Below are 24,536 nucleotides of genomic sequence, written 5' to 3'. Positions count from 1 at the left end.
AATAAATGATCTGTGGGATATTTTGAGCTTAAACTTCACAGACGCATCCTGGGGACACCTGAGACTTATATTACATCTTGTAAAAAGAGACATAGGTGTCATCAGTCCTGTATTTGAGTCCTTAATATGGTTACGTTTACACACAGTTCAGTTATTTACGTGAATGACAACCGCATTCTATAACCGAACCCACACCCTTAAAATGTCTGTGGTTTTGCTTTCAGTAACGTACAGCGACCTTTATATTGCATCTGAACGTTTTATATCCAGTCACTGTTCTCCACACCAGAGCTGCTCCAGTCAGTTTTCCACTCTGATATAAAAGCTGCTGATGAAGATTTATGGGATGAACTCTTGGCTCGATTGGACTTGTCATATCAAAAATGATCAAACTTTTAAGTTTTATGGATCTTTGATATGGTCACTGTCAATATGGTTACTGGTAAGAGAATACGGGCTTGACTCCTTTCTATGTTCATTCAGACAGTATTTGGGACTTTTCGAGACTCGCACCTGTAAGTAAATGCGGTTGTCAATCCCCAAAACTGACAGTGTGAACATCACAGAGTCTCTATGTTGGATTAGCGTTAATCACGTGACTTTCATGGAGAAAGTTCTTTATTATGGTTCCATTACATTCCTGACAAGTAAATTACAATCTGTTATTACTTTCCAAGACTTCCCATTTAACGTTTTCCATTCAAGTCAGTCGGGGTAAGAGGTGTTAGACTATTATCATCCATGTGGTTAGTCATGATTTCTGCACAGATTGGTTGGTTTGTCCTTTTTTTAGCTCATTTCCAGAGAGTAGCAGCAGCTCATTTTTGCAATAAGACTTTTAAATAAATATTACTTTCCTCAAGGGTGCTACACTTAAGTAATGTAAGATCTTTGAAAGCATCAAATCAAATGAAATGGAAATTACCCCATTATGCAACATTGATTCACTATCATTGCAGATATTCAGCAATGAGATGAGCTCTACACGCCAAACATACCAGTTGTAAAGCTTTTTTTTCAATTAATGGAGTTATACATTCTTGAAGAAATGTACTCATAATGACACTACAAGGCTATTTCATTAAACTAATTTAATGCAGAAGCCAATGGGATTTACTACAAGCACAGTGTCAGTTCTCAATCCATTCCTCTCCCACAACACAGACGAAGTAGATAATCATTAACCAGACAACACATTAAAATGTATCTAATAACATGTCTGAAAATAATTAAAGCTCAGTCAATGCCTAAAGACAAAAAAGAGAAAAATCATAAGACAAACAATAGCTAATAAGCATGACCTTTAAAATGCAGTAACCTGATTGATAAATCAATATTTCTCAAAGTAGTGCTCAAAGTTAAACAGGATTCTATTTATTTATATCGCATTTAAATAGATAAGTATGCTTAGAAATTATTAGATTGAATTTGTATATATGTATATTTTAGATATAACCATCTTACTTAATGTGAAGCAAATGCAAATGTGCAAACATGAAGGATTTTATTCTTTACATTAAAACAAATATTTCCCTTGATCTGATGCATGTGTCAGTGCGCATGTAAAACACACTCTGTCTTCTCTTGCCATCTTGCCATCACCATATAATGGGATAGCACCAACTAGCAGCATCCCATAGGTGTGTGGGTTACAGTTTCAGCGCTATAAGCAATGCATTGGTAACACTTTACATTGCAGTGTAGATATTTAAAAAAAAAATCAAATGTAAATAAACGCTTACTAATTACTCTAGCAATAATTTCATATTAAGTATGCAAATTAAGTCATGGACACTTATGTAAAGTGTTACCAGGCATTTTATGTTCCTATAAGACAGATATGTTAGCTGTAACATTATATTTTGCTGTATAGTTTAAAGTTTATAGTAAAAAAGCAAATACAAACATACTGGGTAACATTTAAACAAGGGTTCAAGTATAAAATGAAAACTATTTATTAACATTTGTTAATAGTTTGCCAAGACAATAGTCTTGGCATTTTTGTATGTTAGTCTACCTTTTACATTTATGCTCATGTATCATTTTGTGTTTCGTAATTGTTTTGCTGCACATTTAGCTGAAAACAATATTTATGCTATAGGTTCTCAACGTGACAACTTACCCCAGACAGTGTGACAAAATGCTATTGGGTTGTGTGTTAAATCAACTATCATTGTTCCTCGGATGGATGTACTGTAGATGTTCTACTTTTTTTATCTTTGGTAACGAACTCTTTATGGTAGCCTGTGTAAGACCTGAATTTCAAAACAAACTAATTTCTGAGTAATATTCGCAGGACCCAAACACTTTGCTGAAACCTTTGAGGGAAAAATGAAAGCATGAATAATGTTGATATAAAACAATAGTGAAAGGAGATGTTTTCGGCAAGCTGAAGCTTGTGTCAAGGGTGTTACAGCAGCGTTGACCTTCTCAACACGGCACGGAGAATGCGTGAGGAATTTTAATACACCGTATCATACATTTGGAAAGCACAATAGTCACTAGACTCAACACAACGCTTTCATCCGCATCACATAGACGCGCAGAGGACACGAAAGATGGGACAAAGTTTGGCGCAGTGATTATAATAAACGATGGGTCACGCGCACTAAACTCCTGTTACAAACGTGCATGCGTACCGCCCGAGAATAGGACAATGAACCGCGCGCGAGACCGTGGAGGACTCCCAATGTGACCCATGGATGCATGCATGCTTTCACACATCCTCCAGCACACGCAGACACGCGAGACCCTCGTGCCCGCGCCACCGGCTCATCACTGGACGTTTAACATGAGGATCTATTTTTGCCATCAGATGTCACAACAAATTAAGAGATCTGGATTGGGCGGCGTGCCCTGTCTTTGTTCCGCTCTGCAAAGAACGTTCAATTTAGTGGCGTAGCAAAAATGTAATTACTAAAAAATGATTACATTTGTTGTGTATTTGAATGATGCACAGCATGAATTATGATTTAATGTTTCCATAAATGCACATTGTAGCCTATAGCTAGGGTCTCTCCCATTATACTTATGTTATTGGGCTCTCAGACACAAACACTGTGATGGAATAATGTTAAAAATAAATAAAGATCATCAAGTTCGTCATAAAATCCTCTTTTTGAAAAAACAGAACAAAAAACAAAATATTTTTGTATGCCCTTTCTGGGTTCTAACCTGGTTCAGACCTTGAGATTTCATTACTAGGTTTTTGGATCAGCATTTTGTTTCTGGGTTCATTAAAGCACCAGAACATGATGGATTTCTAAAGAACTAGTGAATTAAAAGTTCTCCGTGGAACTTTTGGTTTTGGAACCCTTATTTTCAAGAGTTGTCTGTCTGAAGGGTGTAACTCATCAGAAACCAAAAACCAAAAGCATCTGGATTTGATTTACTCCACTGGGTGGGGGTCTTGTTATGAACAGGACTTCTGACTATTCTGTAAAGCTTACAGGTTAAATTTGTTATATTTATGCCTTCGTATTGAAGACTTCATCCACTGCTCAAACTTATTTGACATGGATGAAGGTGAAGAATATGTTACTAACGATAGGATCGGATAACTTAAAACACAAGGTCAGATTTTCAAAAATGAAACCGCATACCATACTCTAAAGGAATAAATAACTCAGTTTACTTACAAAGGAACAAGGAGCGGTATGTTGCAGACATCACGAATCCCGTATGAACTGGAAGTCCTTAATAATAATGATAATTGAAAAAATGAACAATGCGCCCTGCTTCCTTCACTGTTCTTCACGCCGTCTCAAGTGTTCAATCACAAAAGCTGTAGTAAAGCAGAAGTGCTTGAGGAGATAAATGAATCAGCTGTCTATTAGGAGACGAGCACAAGGACAGCATAGCTGGACATGCTGAAAGACGAATCCATCATCAAGGACTGGAACATCATCTCCACGTTTCCATCGGTTTCCCCGTCAAATCATCAAAGTTCCCGTTCGCACTGAGGGAGGACACGCGTCTCAGGTTGCCGTTGCGCGTTGTCCTCTCTCTCTCTCACTCTCTCTCTATCTGTCCCTCCCTCCCTCTCTCTCTTTCTCTCTGAGTCTGTGGCCGATGCAGAAGAATGCACAGTGCGTGGATGCTGAAGGATGGAGACCTCTAGAGTCTGTAGTCTCACACTGTCTGGATGGAGAGGGGCAGAGCACATGTGCTCTGATGGAAGCGGATGCAAAAAGCCACCGTGTAAGAACAGTATGTTAACAATAGTGTTACTGCATACACGACACGTCATTCTTATGTGGGTGAGTATTTTTTGTTGTTGCTTGCCTCACAATATAGGCCCTATAGTACTGTCTACAAAAGGATCTTGCAAAATCAACGATGTTTTATCATATAGTGCATTCAGCATATGTATCATATGTCATAAAAGTGTTTAATAATAATAATTAATAAAATAATAATAAATAATTCATTCATAATAATAATATTTGGAAAATTACTGTTAAATGGCTGTGTTGTTATATAATAAAATTAGAATAAATATTATAATGTCACTAGAACTCATATATCTTTATATTATATTGTACAGTTTTTACAAACTGTAAAACAACAACAAAACAACAGTAAAATATTAACTTTGGCAGGTTACACAGAATATATTAAAATAGATTTGAATATATTGTATCAATAACATAAAATATATTAGACTATAAAATAAATATGGTTACACTATTTATTGTGTCCTTGTTACTGTGTAATTATCATTTAAGTGTGTAATATTAATTAACTACATATGGGTTGGGGTTTAGGGTTAGTTGCTTATAATTATGCATAATTTACTCCTATTACTATAGAAAGTACATGCAACAGGACTCTGTAAAATGAAGTGTTACCTAAAATGTTTTAGGTTGTTCTCCTAAAAAGAAAAAAAGTGTGGCCTTAATCAAACTTTTGTCTATTTTTTTTATATCCCAATCAATGTTATGAATAAGTGCATAAATGCATGTCTACTAAATGATTACTTAATACGTAATTACTTACTTAATTGCTATTCCAGCTTCAGCCTCCTCCTAATTATGAAATATAGTTGCTAATTTCCACGAAGATACTACATATAGAATTCACTCCAATCATGTTATGAATCCTCATGAATATTTTGGTCATAATTAGCAATATCATCTTTTTGAAATAGTATAGTATGAAATAGAATTACTTTATTTTTAGAAGCACTGAGTATCTGTCAGTGTTGATTCCAGCATATAAGTGCAGCAGCTTTAACTTTAATTTCAGGAACAAACTCAGGAATAACAGGAACATGAACAGAATAACCAACACAGTAATAACGTAGAACTGACAATAAACTGAAAGACGCACAGGGTTTAAATACAAAGCAAAACGAGGAACTAATGAGACTAATTAACGAGACACACCTGAACTGAAACTCAAATCAAATCAGTAACCATGGAAACGAACAGGCAAATGACAGAACTAATTAGCAAATTAGAAAGCTAACAAAGAAACACAACATTCACAGAATTCAATTAGCATGATTTAAATCATACTTATCGGACCGTTATCAGTTTGTAGCAGTAAAGGAAGAGATGTAATACCGATCACAAGTTCACTATGGAGTACCGCAAGGCTCAGTCCTAGGACCGTTGCTTTTCACCCTGTACATGCTATGTGAGATATCATTAGGAAGCATGGCGTTAGTTTTCACTGTTATGCTGATTTTACTCTGCTCTATATTTCTTCACACCCTGACAAAACGTATCAATTCACAAAATTAACAGAATATATAGCTGCTATAAAAAATTTGATGATTAGTAATTTACTACTTAATTCTGATAAAACACAGTTTTTAATTATTGGACAAAAAAACCTTAGCACGTAGTAACCTAGAATACTGACTTGATGGATGTTCTGCCAAGTCTTCGTCGTCAGTTAGGAACCGGGGTGTGCTCTTTGATACCAATCTTTCATTTGTAAGCCACGTTTCTAGTATCTGTAAAACTGCATTCTTCCATCATAAATAATTATCTAAATTACGACATATGCTCTCAATGTCAAATGCGGAACAGTTAGTTCATGGGTTCATGACCTTAAGGCTAGATTATTGTAATGCTCTACTGGATGATTGCATGCAGCATGGGGCATGCTTAATAAACAAACTCCAGCTGGTCGAAAATGCAGCCGGTAGATGTCTTACTAGAACCAGGAAGTATGACTAAATTAGCCCGGTTCTGACATTTTAAAATCTTGCTGATTACTTATAAAGTAGTTTAGCTTCCCAGTGCTTGAGCGAGCTCTTAACACATTATAGTCCGTTATGTCTATTCCAATCTCAAAATTATGGCCAGTTGATAATACCTAGAATATCAAAATCAACTGCAGGCAGTAGATACTTTTCCTATTTAGCACCTACACTTTGGAACAGTCTTCCTAGCACTGTTCGAAGAGCAGACACACTATGTCAGTTTAAAACTAGACTAAACACACATCTCTTTAGCCTCGCATACACATTGTACATTAAAAATGTCTACTATTCAAATCCGTTAAATGATTGTTAGGCTGCATACTAGGTCAGCCGAAACCGGGAACACTTCCTATAACACCCAATGTACTCGTTACATCATAAGAAGAATGGCATCTATGCTAATATTAGTCTCTCTGTTTATCCCAACTGCAGTCTGCCGTATCAGGCCGTATCCAGATCAGATGGTGGACCTACGCCTAGACTGTCACGGGCTAGGACGAATGACAGGAAGCAATTGCAAGTAAACAGTTTATTAGAGAATCACAGAATCGGCAGTGCAAACAGATGGTAACGGTGACGCAGGGACAAGATGGTCAGGATCCGTGAAGTGGTGCGATGAAGAGACGATGGTGAGACAAACGTAGAAACTCGAATCCAGACGAAGAAACAGGAACACAAGGCAGGAACTGGACACCGGAACACCAACACGAACCACATGAAACAACGATCTGACAAGGATGAGAGAACAACGGTGAGTATAAATAGTGTGGTGATGATCAACTGCAGCTGGTGATGTGATGATGAGCAGCTGGAGCGGATCAAGTGATGTCATACAGACACACCCCTCACACACGTGCATTCATACAACAACATAAACACGAGACTAGGAGGAAACAGAGAAACGTCTACCGTGACAGTACCCCTCCTCTTAAGAACGCCTCCTGGCGTTCTCAGACTCCCTTACCTGTCGATTGTAATCATCAGTAAGAGAGTGAACCAGAATGTCTCTAGCAGTAACCCAACTTCTCTCCTCCGGACCGTAACCTTCCCAATCCACCAAGTACTGAAATCCGCGTCCCCTCCGTCTAGAATCCAGAATACGATTGAGCGAATAGGATGGTTCCCCATCTACGAGTCGCGGCGGTGGGGGAACCAGGACTAGCGGATTAATGCGAGCATAAAACACGGGCTTGACTTTGGATACATGGAAGACGGGATGAATTCTCCTGTACGCAGGAGGAAGTTTGAGGCGGATTGCCACCGGACTAACGATCTTGGTGACAGCAAACGGGCCAATAAATTTGGGAGCAAGTTTATTCGAGACGGATCGGAGGGGAATGTTCTTGGTAGAAAGCCACACTTTAGAACCGACGACGTATACGGGAGGTATCAGCCGGTGGAGATCGGCCTTGACCTGGGTGCGTGCTCCCACTTGGAGCAGAGTCTCGCGGGCTCTAGTCCAAGTGCGATGACACCTCTGGATGAAGGCGTGGGCAGAGGGGACCGCGACTTCGGACTCCAGACTAGGAAAAATTGGTGGCTGGTAACCTACACTACACTCAAACGGAGATAGGCCCGTAGATGACACTGGTAACATATTGTGGGCGTACTCCACCATTGACAGTTGCTGACTCCATGAGGAAGGATTCTTGGAAACCAAACATCGCAACGTTCTTTCCAAATCCTGGTTGGCTCTCTCAGTTTGACCATTGCTCTGGGGATGAAACCCAGAGGACAGACTAACAGTCGCCCCCAGTAATCTACAAAATTCTCGCCAAAATTTGGACACAAATTGGGGACCTCTGTCGGAAACCACGTCTATCGGGAGGCCATGTAACCGAAAGATGTGATCTACGATCGTTGCCGCTGTCTCCTTAGCTGAAGGCAATTTGGGTAGGGGAATGAAATGTGCTGCCTTCGAGAATCGGTCCACCACAGTTAAAACCACTGTGTTACCCTGAGAGGATGGGAGGGCGGTAATGAAATCTAGAGCGATATGGGACCAGGGTCTCGAAGGCACCGGCAGCGGCTGAAGTAACCCATCTGTAGGTTGATTGGAAGACTTACCAATGGCACAAACTGAGCAAGCCAAAACAAAATCGTGAATGTCGCGAGCCATACGTGGCCACCAAAATCGTTGCTTGACTGAAAACCCAGTGCGATTAACTCCTGGATCACAAGCTACGTTAGAACTGTGACCCCACTGGATAACGTCAGACCGTAATCCCTCCGGCACAAACAAAAGGTTCGGTGGGCATCCGGGCAGAGGTGTTACCCCTTCTAAGGCTCTCTTGACCTTCGCTTCGATCTCCCATGTGAGTGTTGAAACAAATATGGTTTCGGGTAAAATACACTCGGGAGTAGACGGGCGTTCAGAAAAATCAAATATGCGAGATAATGAGTCGGGTTTGATGTTCTTGGAACCCGGACGGTAAGAGAGAGTAAAATCAAAACGACCGAAAAAAAGTGCCCACCGAGCCTGCCTGGAGTTCAATCTTTTAGCAGTTCTGATGTATTCGAGATTCTTATGATCAGTCCAGACGATAAAATGTACCCCCGACCCTTCTAACCAGTGACGCCACTCCTCCAATGCCAACTTGACTGCCAACAACTCTCTGTTACCAATGTCATAATTACGTTCGGCTGGGGATAATCGATGTGAAAAAAACGCGCAAGGGTGCACCTTGTCGTCCACAGGTGAACGCTGGGATAACACTGCTCCTACTCCCACCTCTGACGCGTCGACCTCCACCACGAACTGACGTGATGAATCAGGGGCTATGAGAATAGGAGCTGAAACAAAGCGGCTTTTCAGTTTAGAGAACACAGCCTCGGCTGAGTCAGACCACCTGAACGCAGTTCGGGGGGAGGTCAAGGCAGTCAGAGGCGCGACTAGCTGGCTGAAATTGCGAATGAAACGCCGGTAAAAATTGGCGAACCCCAGAAACCTTAACAGGGCCTTGCGTGAATCTGGACTTGGCCAATCAACCACAGCCTTGATCTTCTCAGGGTCCATCCGCATTCCCTCGGACGACACGATGTACCCTAGAAAAGGAACAGACTGTGCATGAAAATCGCATTTCTCCGCCTTGACAAAAAGCCCATTCTCTAGCAACCTCTGAAGCACTCGTCGGACGTGTTGCACATGTTCCTGGAGAGACCTAGAAAAAATCAATATGTCATCCAGGTAGACATATATAAACTGATCGATCATATCTCGCAACACGTCATTGATCAGTGCCTGGAAAACTGTTGGGGAGTTGGACAGCCCGAACAGCATAACCAAATATTCAAAGTGCCCCCTAGGGGTGTTAAAAGCAATTTTCCACTCATCTCCCTACCTAATGCGAACCAAATGATAAGCGTTACGTAAGTCCAATTTTGGGAAGATAGATGCTCCCTGCAACCTCTCAAAGGCTGAAGACATCAACGGCAAAGGATAAGTATTCTTTACCGTGATGTTATTCAACCCTCGGTAATCAATGCAAGGTCGCAACGATCCATCTTTCTTCCCCACAAAAAAGAACGGGAAGGGCGAATGAACTTGGTTGCCAGAGAATCAGAAATATATTTCTCCATAGCCTCTCTTTCAGGAATCGAAAGTGAATATAACTTGCCTTTAGGCGGAGACTTACCTGGCAGTAAATCTATAGCACAGTCATAGGGACGATGCGGAGGGAGAGAAGCAGCACGAGACTTACTGAACACTTCCTTCAGGTCCAGATACTCCACGGGCACGTTAGACAAATCCCCTGCTTCTTCCTGCAACACAGAAACAGGTACAGACGAACAAGCAGACACAAGACAAGACTTATGACATTCCTTGTTCCACTCCAGCACAGCTTTATTAATCCAGTCCACACGAGGGTTGTGTTTGATCAGCCAGGGATGTCCGAGAACAACGGGTGCCAGGGGTGATTCCAAAATAAGAAAATAAATAGTCTCGGTGTGGTTGCCAGAGGTAATAAGTGTGATGTCTTCAGTGGTGTGGGAAATGATGGGAAGCTCTTGACCATTTAATGCGTGAACTGAAATCCGGTGAGTGAGGGGTCGGAGGGGAATCTGGAATGTAAGTGCGAAATTATAGTCCATAAAATTACCTTCCGCCCCGGAGTCCAACAGTGCAAGACAATCGTGCTGGTGGACTGACCATCTTAGTCTAACCGGGAGGAGCGTGGAGGTAGATGTAGTCGATGAGGTCTTCCTGGCGGAGATCCCACCCGATAGTAGCCTCAAGTTTACTATCGGGCTTGGCCTTTTACCGGGCAGTTGTAAGCATAATGTCCCGCTCCACCACAATACAGGCACAGGCCCTGGGACCTCCGCCTCTCCCTCTCCTCCCGGGAAAGCCGAGCTCGACCCACCTGCATGGGGTCGGGATCGAAGACGGGGCTGACCACGTCCCTGCCGCTGGATCTGGGAACGTCGACTCCTCCGAAGGTACGGGTGGACGGAACTCGTCGCTCGATCCTAGATAGCCGAGCGTCCACCCGCAGAGCAAGATCAATCAAACCGTTCAGTGTGGTAGGAAGATCCAGACCGATCTTTCTCCTTGAAGTAGTTCCCTCAATGTTCTGGCTGCTTCCCTTCCCGAGACAGCCCGGTCAAAAACTTTCTTCATCTCGGCGGCGAGGGTCTGGAACGAGGCGCAGCATGGATTCTGATTCTCCCACACCGCCGTTCCCCAGAGCGCTGCCTTTCCTGTAAGCAAAGTTAGTACAAAAGCCACTTTAGCCTGTTCAGTCTCGAACGTGCGTGGTTGCAGAGCGAAATGCATCGTGCAACGGGTCAGGAATGCTCTACAAAAGGCTGGTTCCCCGGAATAATGCTCAGGTACCGGCAGGCGGGGCTCCGACATCGTGGGTCTCTCTGGAAGGGGTGGGGGAACGGTCGGTGTGAGCGGCGCAGTGGGAATCTGAAGCCGTTGGATATGCTGGGTGAGCTCGGACACCTGCGTCACCAAGGCTTGCACTGCGCGACCTGTATCGCTGATCTCTCTCTGCTGGGCATCCATTCTCCTGGTGCTATGATGAATAAACTCGTCCACGGGGCTCTGCGGTGAACTCGCTGCTTCCATCTTTAGGTCAGATCGTTCTGTCACGGGCTAGGACGAATGACAGGAAGCAATTGCAAGTAAACAGTTTATTAGAGAATCACAGAATCGGCAGTGCAAACAGATGGTAACGGTGACGCAGGGACAAGATGGTCAGGATCCGTGAAGTGGTGCGATGAAGAGACGATGGTGAGACAAACGTAGAAACTCGAATCCAGACGAAGAAACAGGAACACAAGGCAGGAACTGGACACCGGAACACCAACACGAACCACATGAAACAACGATCTGACAAGGATGAGAGAACAACGGTGAGTATAAATAGTGTGGTGATGATCAACTGCAGCTGGTGATGTGATGATGAGCAGCTGGAGCGGATCAAGTGATGTCATACAGACACACCACTCACACACGTGCATTCATACAACAACATAAACACGAGACTAGAAGGAAACAGAGAAACGTCTACCATGACATAGACACGACCACAACGCGCTAGTAGTCATCCGGGCCGTATCCAGATCAGATGGTGGACCTGTGCCTAGACACGACCACAACGCATTTCTGAAGTGTCAGCAGAGATTGTGTGTCAACTAGACTCTCCCCTGTGCAGGCCTCATCGACACAACAGCCAGTGGCACTGATCCTCAACAAACCTCAACAACAAAGTCTCCATACCGACGTGATGAAGTCTTCAACCAACTGGATAAATATTCTGAATATTCTGATCCAATCTGACTTCTGAACTGTAATGCTGCCTGAATCATAATCATACACTGTTCGTTTGTAGGCCAGAGAAGAACTGGCCCCCCGACTGAGCCTGGTTTCTCTCAAGTTTTTTTTTCTCCATTCTGTCACCTGATGGAGTTTTGGTTCCTTGCCACTGTTGCCTTTGGCTTAATATTAAACACTTAATATTTAACACTATTATTGATCTGCCTGCATTGACACCATTGTATGAGAACTGAACTGGCCTGGACGATGACATTACTGTTTTTCGCCAAAGCAGCTGTATAGATAAATTAACTAAATTAATAACTTTTTTACTACAGAAATGAACCATCACTGAACTTACTTAAGCTTGACTATGACGCTATTTTCTTCTAGATCTGCTTTACAGCCGAATAAAACTTTGTTGGATTATTTTCCTGTCATCACTGTAAAGCTGCTTTGAAACAATCTGTATTGTAAAAAGCACTATATAAATAAAGGTGACTTGACTTGACAGAACAGGAAAACAGATAAGAAACAAACTCAAAACATGAGTCCTCGCGCCTTGGCTTAGTGGAAAAGGAAGCATCCTATGTTTAAAAAAGTATTTTTTTTTAAACTGACACATTTTAGCTTGAACAACTGCGGCACCAGTAATAGCAAGGCGATGAGAGTAATGATGCAGCTTTCTCTTGTATTTTTTCAATGTCAGTCACAGTTCATGCAGGGCATGATTAGAAAAAATGACATTAAATAGAACCCAGCTTTGATCTGTATTCAACGTGTTCCTGAGAGAACTAACTTCCCACACTACCACATTCCCTTCACGGCAGTTTGGGCTGGTGATTTATTTATTCTGTTTCTATTAGAATTGAGATGGAAGGTTTAAGCAAGAACAGGCTGAGACAGGCAAACAAGAACAGAGAGAAGAACACAGCGGTGTGCATGTTTCAAGACTCATAAAGAAGCACTGACCTCTCAAAACAACTTACCAGCAATGCAAGAGGCCTGAACTTCCTCATTTGGCCCGGACGTCTACATACACATAAAAGCACTAGTGAATACATAGACAGAGTTTGTATGCACCCACATAAACCATACTAGGTTAATTTTGACCTTGCCTTCTGTTCTTCTCAGGATTGTCTTTCATCTGGCCATTATTAGCTGAATAACTGCTAGGAGGATCGAAGGATCATCACATATCACAAGTTTCTATTTCGGCATATACATCTGCGTCCTTATTTAACATGAATTTAAACACCGGAGGTAATTTTAAAGCTCTTGTCACAGGGGACTTTTTGATTTTTTGGAAAGGATTTATTATGGTCTGCAAGAGAAATTGTTTTCCATCTTCTTAATCACATAGGAAGGAAAGACAGTTTTGTAAGAAAGCTGTCTGTGATGTATTCTGTAAAGTTCCCTTTCATTTTGTTTAAGCTGTAAGGAATAAGGAGCTCGTTTCTGTTCTCTCATTTCCCTACAGGACTACAGACATACAGTGATTTTTTTCTAACAGTGACAGACCTAAGAACACTCTCTCATTAGCAAATCAAACATTTTGTTCAGTAGTTACTTTTAACACAACTTTTTTGAACTATTTGTTAACCTTTAGTACTATTATTTCATTTCCTATGGAGTCCTGTGCGTTTAAGGCTTCCCTTGCAGTGTTTAGGAGTAATTAATGTGGTGGAAATTTTAAACGCAATATTAAACTAACCATGTTTCCTCACATCTAACCTTATCTAACATACTAACACTTTGAAACACCATGTACTAAAACGTTCTGTTCTGTGTTTTTGAATGTTGTTGGCCTATGTTGCCATACCCCTGTTGTTGATCCTCTGGACTAGCTTAAAGCTTCTTCTTGGGAGAGATGCTCTGAGAACTGCTCGAGTACTCTCTCGGCCGTGATTAAAGCATTTAACGGACATTTGCTGAAGTCTGTTTGTTGATTATTCCTGCGCAGGATGTAAGCTAGTTAGTGGAATAAGTTATTTAGCGAAACACTAGAGACCTTATTCCCAAGTGATAGTGTGGAGCGTGTTGGGAACACTAGAGACCTTATTCCCAAGTGATAGTGTTCGATAGGGGACGAGACGTCATTCGACTCTTTGTGAGACTCTTAGGCGGGGTTAGATTTTCGACTCGCGCGTTCAGATGTAACTCAACTGAGTATAATGTATTCAGGTGTCAAGGACACCAGGTTCAACCTAAGTCAGGTGCGTAGGGGAAAAATCTACCACACTAACTAAGCGCCTTGTCCACAAAACGCATCTTTTTCTCTCCATTTTGGCTTCAGTCCACACTGAGATGGTGTTTTAAATTTTTTGAAAAAGCTCTCCAAAGTGGATACATTTGAAAACACAGTTTTCGTGTTGTGGTATGAACTGTGAAAATGGAGGTATTTAAAAAAAAAAACAAAATGACATAAGTTTAGTCATGTGACGCATATTGAACATATAGATATTCATGTGTATACCGGTATTGTGCCTGTTATGTGCCTTTCACTTTCACACAGTTGCTAAAATATATTACTTTGCACACTCTTTGTATCACAGTCCTGCAAAGATAACAGTTATAGACTCGCATTTACTGTCCTGGCAAAACATGAGAGCAGCCGTGATTAGTCCAAACATATAATGTTGAGTGAGTGCTATCTGGACGCATCAGTGAATAGTGAGATATGTTGCGAAATTCAGTTTTCAAATCTAGTAGATGTAGTCTTAAAAGTAGCTGCCCTGCTTTCTTAAAGGCATAGACCTAAAAACAGAAATTCAAAAAATTATTTTCATTCCAAAGCTCTATGCATTTATTTTTCTTCTGTGGAACACCAATGTTTAATAAGTCTTTGTAATAAGTCAATGTTTTAATAAGTATTTAATAACATAGAAAATAAACATAGACATTTTTTGCAATGGTACATGAAAGTAGCTGCTGATATTTTATAGCTTTCACAGTTACAAACTAAATATGCCATCATATACAGTATATGCGAACATACTCATAAGTAGCATTGGGAAGTAAAAAAAAAAAAGTACACTACGCAACTTTTTTTGTTCAAAATTAACTAAATGTAAATAACGAGTCAATACATCATCAATCCTACTTCCAAAACATGTTTTTGTCTTTGTCATGATTCTGCCATCATGTCCTTGTATTCTTCTAGTATTGTGGCAGGATCATGACAGACCCATGTTTTATGTACAAGCGCATGGTCTGTTGTTTTGGCCATGTGCTTGTGTTGTCTCGTCTTGCAACCCCGCCCCCTTGTTATCCTTGTTTAGTCATGATTGCCTTGTTAGCGTCACCTGTTCCCCTCGTTAGATTATTGGTATTTAATCCCCTTGTGTTTGCTGTCTTGTGGAGGTTCATTGCCTATTTATGCGGAATGTTGTCGAATCTGTCTATGTTGCTATGCCTTGCTATATCTTACCCATGAGTACTTAGTGTAGAGTCTTGTCTTTGTGAGAGTTTATTTGAAGAATTGTCATTTTATTGTTCAGTCATTGTCTAGTCTAGTTGTGTTGTTCCCCCTCGTGGGTTTTGTTTTCCTGTTTTGTTACCAATAAACCTTGTGTTCATCGCACTCTGTCTGCATGTGGGTTCACCTCCTGCATCCTCATAACAGTCTTACCCTGATTTACTATGGTAAGCCTGTTATAGGTGTTATAGCGGGATATTTTTCACTGGAAAATGCGCACATATGTCACTCGTCCATGCGTGTTTTGCCATAACTGTAAATACAGAAAAGTTGCTCCGTCTACTTTGTCAAGGTTAAATGGTCCCGAAAAAATAGTCACACTTGTACAGTTCAAAACTGAGCACATTCAAAACAAATGTGAAGCAAATTTCATCTAGTGGAAGCGCTTGGTACTGCGCCAAAAAAAAAACATCTTACTGAAAGGTCATGTGAGATATCAACCTCAAAATTGGAACACAACTTGTTTAGATTTATGGCTTTGATTTTCTCGCAGTTTTACAAGTTTTGGAAAATATATTCATTCATTTAAATTTAAAAATAGAATATTTATGCATTTGTCATAATAATGAACTGTAACTTCTCTAACTTTTTCGTGTTTCTTTTTTTAACTTCATCAATAATCTGCCAAGTGTCTTCTTTAAAATGAAACTAAACTGCAAACTATTACAAGATTTAAGTTGGAAATTTCATTGTCAGGTCTATGCTCAAAAATATCACCATAAAATCCACCTAAAAATACAAAATATGAAATAAAAAACATTAATGATCTAAAACATTCATTTTATTGAAATAGCCATTCGAGCAGCACCAGAGTGTTAATTACACCTATAATTCCTTCCAAGTTATTTTACTTCATTTCTGCATTTAAATGCTTCTATTTGCCATGTTTTCAGCTTTCAGCTTTAGATTCCTTATTTGAAACTTAGGGAATCTTAGTTTTTTTGTACCAGATAAACACTACTGACACAATCACTTTTAATAGATATATAGATATAGATAGATATATTTATATCTATTGATATTTTAACTTTGTATACTTGCCATTTTAGCATGTAATTAGCTGATTTGAATATGTGACCATCAAATTTGGATTTAGATTGTATCTTCAGAATTTGTCTGGATTGTTGTATTTCCATTTTGTTGAGTGACAAAACTATTTGCACTCTCACTGGACGTATAGATGGGACTCAGCACCCCACGTATGATATCTTAAAGTCCAGCCGAATAAAAACCAATACGTCTTGGATTACCTGGAAAAGGACCTCAAGGAAAAGCAGGGACAAAGACTATGAAACTAGTACAGGTCTCAAAATGGAGGACCAATATGAGGGTGTTGTGTGGCTTGGCCTTTGCACTTGATCTGAATGCAGATGGTCACACAGATGGTTGATATTTATATCGCAGGTCCCAAAAACTCATCTGGGTGGAAAGAGCTTTTTAAAACTGATTGGTTTGGAATACATTGTAGCACTAAACAATGACTCTGGCCTTCTCTCTATCTAAAAAGGGAGAGTAGTGTCAATTGCTTTCTGATTTAACATACACGCAATGACTTGTGAGTGTACATTTTTGTGTTAATGTTGAGAAGAAGACCTCTTCATAATTGGGAACTCTTTCCAAGTGCAAAGGGAATGATAAATTTTTTTTTTTAATTCTATTTTAGTTTCTAGCCTTTTTTCCTTACATGCCACAAGCGGCTTCATGATGCTAATTGTGAGATGTGAGTATACCGTCAGTAGCCGGTCGTGCCGCTGCAAAGACTTTCTGTCTCCTCAAGCACGCACATACCTCTCTCCGTGACATCTTTCATAGACGTGTGAGCATTATTCTGACAAGAAAACGAAAAGAGACACATTTGCACTGAGGGAAGGAGAACGCATGTCTTCCGTGACCCCTGGGACTGAGACAAAGATAAAAGGCTTCTGAAGAAACAATACGGACGGGAAAGTCTGTAGAAGTCTGTTTTTAGGCACCACTGGGATCTTTCGGCCTCAGAATTTCACGGCTCATGGATCTTTTATAATTTAATGAACTGGTGGCCTTCTGAGATTTATGGACAGCGGCTCAAGGCCTCGGTAGCCACATGGCTTATTGATCCACATCATTTTGTTTGTTTATGGATCAGTAAAGAGCATTCCTATTCATTTTAATAGAGCAGGGTCTGGGTCACTGCACATTTGCATCCAGCACCTTTTAATCTAATATAAAGTCATCACCTGTATCATTTTATATATATCAGTCTACTTAATTTAGTCAAGAGGATGACCCAAAATGCAGAGGTGTCAAGTCCAGGCTCAGAAAGAAAAAATCCTCCTCAGTATTTTGTTCCAATCACCTGGATTTGCTAATTAGCACAGTTTTTCAGCCAGGAGATTCAGCCTAATTAGTGAAATCAGCTGGCTGAGTTAATGGGTGGAATAAACATATGGCAGGACTTTTACTTTCTGACCCCTGGAATTGACACCTCTGCCAAAATGTGTGTTGAGGTAATGTCAAGCACCAGGGTCCAAAATTAACACTTAACACGTGGTAAATGTGCTTGTTGCGCAAACATGTGTGAATAATATACATTTTAATACATGGTTTGTACGCATATGCACACACACACACACACACACACACACACACACACACACACACACACACACACACACACACACACACACACACACACACACACACACACACACACACACACACACACACACACACACACACACACACACACAGTTGTGGTCAGAATTATTGGCACCCCTGGTAAATATGATCAACAATATAAGCAAAATATCAATATTTTTATAGATGATCATCGACTTTAAATCTGACTTTGATAGAAAGGGGAGTTGGAATAGAAATGTCAGATAAATTCTAAGAAAGACACATTGACTGTGAGTAAATGGGAGAACAGCTTAAAGGTTGTGATCAAGAACGTGTGCTTTCAAAAGATGGACAGCAGCTACAAATTATATTCAACAGTATATTAATACCAAATCCAAATTCTTACTCTTCTCAAAATGTATGTCTGCACAAAGTATGGCTATGGTTACTGTTAAAAATGGTTCTGTTATTAAAAGGTTGATATTTGAAATTGAATTAGGTGAATTTTCATATAGTCCATGAGCATCTTCTCCTCCACCGGCTTGTTTTCGCTCTCTTTACGTTCCTTCTACAGTACCTGATTGTGAACAGAGTGCTTCAGCACACAGAGACGACAGAGACACTAATAAGATGAGATCAACTGAGATTGTGGCTAAATTGAGTTACAGCCTCAGTGGAAGATCTCGCCATCAACCCCCAACTCCAACCCTGACCAGACTAAAACCAGTGCTCTTCCCGCCCCATCCCGTCTCGCCTCGCGGGATGTCCTGTTGGGAGTTCAGTCGCGATTAAAAGAATCACAGCCAATAATGTTTTCGTTCACGGTTCCTTGCTGGTGGAATAATCTTCCCAACACTATTCGGACAGCCAAATCCCTGACCATTTTCAAGAAACAGCTTTAACTCATCTCTTCTCTGAGCACTTAACTGCAGCCTGCTAAAAAAAAAAAAAAAAAAAAAAATATATATATATTGCAGGATTGCAGAAACTTTGTATTAACAGGACTTGCCTCTTTAGATGAATTGTTGTATCCCTGTATTATTGAATTATTGTAAGTCTGTTTGGATAAAAGCCTCTGCTAAATTAATACATGTAAATGTAAACAACACTCAAGAAATATATCACACGTTTTAAACAAATGACGAAAAGAGGAGAGTCTGCTGGCAAAAAGAGAACGTGACGGTGCTTGTAATAAAACCAGAATCAACACTAGATATCAATCAGAGATAGTGAGAACTGAGGGATTTGAAATGTTGTAAAATCAAAGTAGATATGCCGTTTTTATTACTCAACAGGCAAGTAAGCTATTTTATATAACAGATAAATTGCCATACTGTATGTGTATGTAGCTCTCTAACAGAGTTCAATGTAAAGCATTATATATTGTGATTTCATTATGGTTGTTGTAGCGCTGCGGAGGAATTTATTTAATAAGGGATAATATGTAATACTTATAAGATCTGTGTCTATTAATAGCAGTAATGTCTTCAGCTAGACAGCTTAAGATCCTTTTCATCTAAACTGGTTATATCTCTTAAGCCTAATGTATGAGCAGAATAGGATAACCATATTAATGAGCCCTGCACATGACATGTGGACAAATATAAATAATATATATAGTGGCCATGAATTAACTATTCGTTCCAACGAAAACTAATACATCGGCATGTTTTACTTATTCGTTCCCTTGAGGGAACAAATTATAAAATCTTGCGCTCTTGAATTAGTAAAACATGCTGATGTATTAATAAGTCGTTGGAATGAATTAATTTGTTAAAAAATTAAAAAGAGTGAACAAATTAGTAAATCATGGCCACAATTTACTAAAATGAGAGAACATTTTTTTTTCTTTTCTAAATTTGGGGCCACTTTAAATGTGTATATAGTATTTATTTCACAGTTGGTCATATTTTAACCAAGATTAGTTTGTTTAATTTAAAACTGTGTAAACAAAATGGGACTTAAATTTAGGGTAAAATATTTTTTTAGTGCAGTTTGCTAAATCTTAAACCTCAACCCCACTCAAATAAACCGAGCGTATGAGGGTAATTGGGAAAACAGAAAGCTTTTTATTCCTAAGATAACTTTTGAGCAGCAGCAGCGGCTGACTGTACAGCTTAGGCTAGTTTAATGAACCAAATGAATGACTAAATTAATTAGTTGATTAGCCTTGGATTTAGATGCAAATTAAACACATTGATTCCTTAGCTGGTGTGTTGATAAGGAAGAAAACAAATTGAACAGAATTCTGCCAAATCCTCTTTCAGTTATAAAGCATTTCTGTCCTTTATGAATACGTTTATTGATGAGAGCAACACTGCTTATGTTAATTAAAATGTCATAATCTTTGAATCACAGACGGCTGTGATTACCACCCTTTTTATGTATTTCATATTTTTGTTAGCAGCAAGGCTTCAAGGTTAAACATCCAATAAAATATTTTTAACTGTCATTGGAGTTTGACACGGAAGGCATGGTGGTGGTTCTTCACCTTTTAATAAATAACCATGTGTGAATCTTGAATGACCTAAATGGCACCTAGTAAAAACAACTTGAACCTAGAAATGACAAAAATGCTTCTTATAGGATGTAGTGAATGTAACTTATTTTCTGAACACTCTTAAAAATAAAGGTGATTCCATAGAAACATTTTCAGTTCCCCAAAGAGCCTTTCAGTGAACGGTTCATTTTTTCTTTGTTTTGAAGAACATTTTAATAATCTAAATAACCTTTTTAAGAAAATTTTGTGCTATAAAATGTTAAAGTCCCTGTAAAGGCAATTAAAAAAAAAAATCTAAACACATTATAAATGTTAAAAATGTGTTGCTAAAACACATTACAAAGACTGTGAACTGTGAAGTACTGAATTGTGGAGTTAGACCGTTAAACAGTTTTTCACCATTGATATTTTACTAATTTTTTGGGCGGGGCTAAAAGGGTACTCGATGACGCACTGGAGCCCCTGAGCTCCTGGCCCCGCCCCTACCTGATGACGCACTGGAGCCCCTGAGCTCCTGGCCCCGCCCCTACCTGATGACGCACTGAAGCCCCTGAGCTCCTGGCCCCGCCCCTACCTGATGACGCACTGAAGCCCCTGAGCTCCTGGCCCCGCCCCTACCTGATGACGCACTGAAGCCCCTGAGCTCCTGGCCCCGCCCCTACCTGATGACGCACTGAAGCCCCTGAGCTCCTGGACACGCCCCTACCTGATGACGCACTGGAGCCCCTGAGCTCCTGGCCCCGCCCCTACCTGATGACGCACTGAAGCCCCTGAGCTCCTGGCCCCGCCCCTACCTGATGACGCACTGGAGCCCCTGAGGCTGGCCGCTCCCCTAACAATATAAATAGAGCACATTCGCATCAGTTTGCCGCTCAATCGCGAGTTACTGTCAGTATTATTAGTTACTGCAGCTTACAGTTTGCTAGTTAGCTATGTCTTCGTCACGGAAATGCGTACTACCTGGATGCGATCACGTACAAAACAGATCGGTGTCCTTATTTAAATTTACTAAATACGATCACATCAAGAAGAGGTGGATTAATTTTGTGAAAAGCCACCTTGATTGAGAGCTGAGGATCACCACCAAAACCCGCCTCTGTACTGATCATTTTACACGGGATAGTTTTATAAACTTTCGTCGGAGACAACTGGGATTCATTGATAATCCGCTGTTACTGGTAAATGGGGCCGAACGACTATCTCCCGCCTCAGCCTTCATCCTCCCGTCGCGCCGACAACTGGTGACATCATCGGCAGTGCGTGCCCACCAATGAGTGTAAGTTGCCTTGTGCGCTTATGTTATAATTAACCTAATAAGCTGCTAGGAGCATCCATTCCGGCTGTAGCAGGTGACAGTTGAGTGTGGCAACGGCAGCTTTACCACGAGTAGGCGTGGTTTCAGCGCAGCCAGTGGACACGCCCCCAGCGTTTGAAAGCAGAGACTACTGCTCATTCTTTCAAGATTTTGTTGGCTTATTTTATGTACTTGCCGGCTTTTTTTACCATTCAAATTTGGCTGGGTGTCTATCTAATAACACATTTTTCTGTGATATGACAAACTCAGAACACATACTTCATTTTGACTTTACAGGGACATTAAAGGTTCTTCATAAGGGGGTTTCACACCATAAAGCATAAGGGGCTTTCACACCAGGTACTTATAGGATCACCGTCATAGGAACTAGGGCAGGTGTCCAGAGAACAACATTTTCCCATAGAGCTGTTCTCCTGGTTGCATTTACACCACTTATACTGTATAAGTGACAATCCATTATTTACACCCTGCCAGAGCAGTGACATTTCCCAAAGCCAACTATGGTCGCAATTTCCATCATTAACAACACAATTCAAAAGAACAAGTGACCGTATATGGCTAACGATGCTTTTGAGAAACGCAGCCCCGGTTGTTGTGCGAGACTTTTATTTTGACAGCGCTGACAACGCCAGAGCCTGGGGCATACAGTGTTCCCATTCTCCATCTTCATTAGTTTACGATCCATTTAACAGTCCTATCTATGTTTTTAGATAGAACTGTTAAACAAACAAAGTAAACGGTATATCAAAAAATGATAGCGTTTTATGTGTGGTTGATGAGCAATGTCGCTAGCTGAGCAGAAATACACAATCGTGTTTCGCTTGGCCACTTTAAAGTTGCATTGGATTTCCTAAAGGTAAAGGTTGAGAAGTGCCTGAAGTTATGTAAACTGTGTGCTTACACAGCTTTTAAAAAATGGCTGGTGCCGGTGTTTCGCATGCATTCGGCCAATGATCATACACTTATGGCACTGGTAGTTCCTATTGTGCTAGGGTAGAACTAATTTAGTCCCCTCAAAAGGCGTTTCTATAACTAAAATCGTTCCCAGTTCCTGTGGTGCGAACACGCCAAAAAGAGGTATACTTCCACCAATAGTTATAGGAAATATGAAAACGTTCCTCCCGATAGATGCCAATAAAGAACCTTTATTTTTAAGAGTGAAGTATGTGGATTTGCAGGAGGAAAGGCTTCTAAATCAACAAGTCAGCATCGGAGGGCAAACTCAAGCACAGCCAATCGCTTTGGTTTATCAGCCACGTCATGAATCAAATGGCTAAATGAACCATTCAGCCTTGACAACAGAATAAGATGCCTGTGATTTACACACTAGCCAGTTCTCTAGCGGTTCAGTGCAGTCAACAAAACCTAAGAAGCACTCGTGTAATTTATGGCTTCGAATAAGAAACTCAAACTTGGCAAAGCCCATGACTGAAACTGAAGAAAACTGGCAGAGTTGTTATGTCAGGCCACAAGGGTTTCCTCATGAGATTCACCTGAAGGGGACAGTGTGGACGGCAGTTGTCTCTGCCCTGGAACTTTTCTCTGGGGTCTCTGGAAATCACCAGTCCATGTCGCCGCTTTCTCGCTTAAACTAGCACAGACAGCACTTTTCTTTACTGCTGTCTCTTAACCATCAGAATCACCGAGGTTAAAGGTGAGATTGCATTTCTGAGAGTTTCGACCCCGTGCACAACGGCAGTGTGATGAGCCGGGCAAAAGGGCCAGCTTTCAATTTATAGAAGTGAAGAAAGATGAGACGACTCATATCTCTGTGTCTTAAGGCTCACGGTCACTAAGCATTTAAAGATAACTGAGGTTCACCTTTGCTCACCTCATAATTCGAGCAGGAGAAATGTCATAATCTTCTCTTTACTCATCAATAGAGGGAACATTGTATGTTGTAATGTATCATGGATTTTTAGGCTACATTAAATAGGCTACATAATATTACATTAAATACTAAATGTCTGAAAGAGGCTAAACTGAGTGCAACATGCATGCAGTTTTTAAAGCGAATAGAGTACAAATTAAAAGGGCTATGTGTAGGTTTTTACTTCAAAAAAATCTTTAAGATAGAGTTTTCATTTGTACATGAGCCAACCATAATGTATAGAAAGAATGACATCTTAATGTCCACCACGGTTGCCTCTATCAGCCTGTAGGCTCAATTGTGTGGGGAGGATTTGGGTTTGAATTGGCGCGAAAACTCACAAAATGTGACGTCATGCGCGTTCTCGTCTACTTGGGCTTACATCCGGCAATCGCTAGCAGTGACGTTAGTGTTTCAAATGGACTCTGCGGACGGAAAGAAGCAACCAGCCTCCAGCACAATCCAGACACCCACGGAAACTCCTCGTAAGTAAAAAAAAAAAAAAAAGCCTTATCTGGTGCGGGCAAAATAGAGAGTGACCGGCGTCGGGCAAAGACAAGACAAGAGCAGAGAATATCTAATAGAAAGAGAATTGGCACTGTCTGGTTACTTCCGGTTTCTGGACTGGCTGCAGTAATTGCTCTGTCCATGCGGGGGCGCTCGCAGGCGAGTGCAGAATGAATGGGAGTCTATGGGGTTTCACCCCCAGAAATCTACTTTTCTCAGGATGGAATTTTTTTGTCAAGTAATTTGAAAGTTGCATTCAAAAGGGGGGGCTAAGATAATACACTCAG

General features: G+C 40.6%; 1 protein-coding gene across 1 annotated transcript in view; it reads right to left on the bottom strand.

Moving 5' to 3' along the window:
- clmpb (CXADR like membrane protein b) overlaps window positions 1–4,092 on the bottom strand; it is a 103,516-nt gene extending 99,424 nt beyond the window's left edge. The window contains exon 1 of the mRNA XM_077225052.1: window positions 3,639–4,092. Coding sequence (XP_077081167.1) covers window positions 3,639–3,669 — 31 coding nt within the window. The 5' untranslated portion in view covers window positions 3,670–4,092. The remainder of the gene's footprint in view (window positions 1–3,638) is intronic.
- Between the last annotated feature and the right edge of the window lie 20,444 nt (window positions 4,093–24,536).

The sequence above is a fragment of the Siphateles boraxobius genome, unplaced genomic scaffold (assembly GCF_051911475.1).
Source record: "Siphateles boraxobius isolate OS27281-9 unplaced genomic scaffold, OSU_SipBor_1 98, whole genome shotgun sequence".
Classification (NCBI taxonomy): domain Eukaryota; kingdom Metazoa; phylum Chordata; class Actinopteri; order Cypriniformes; family Leuciscidae; genus Siphateles; species Siphateles boraxobius.
This window is presented reverse-complemented; position numbering and strand designations above follow the sequence as displayed.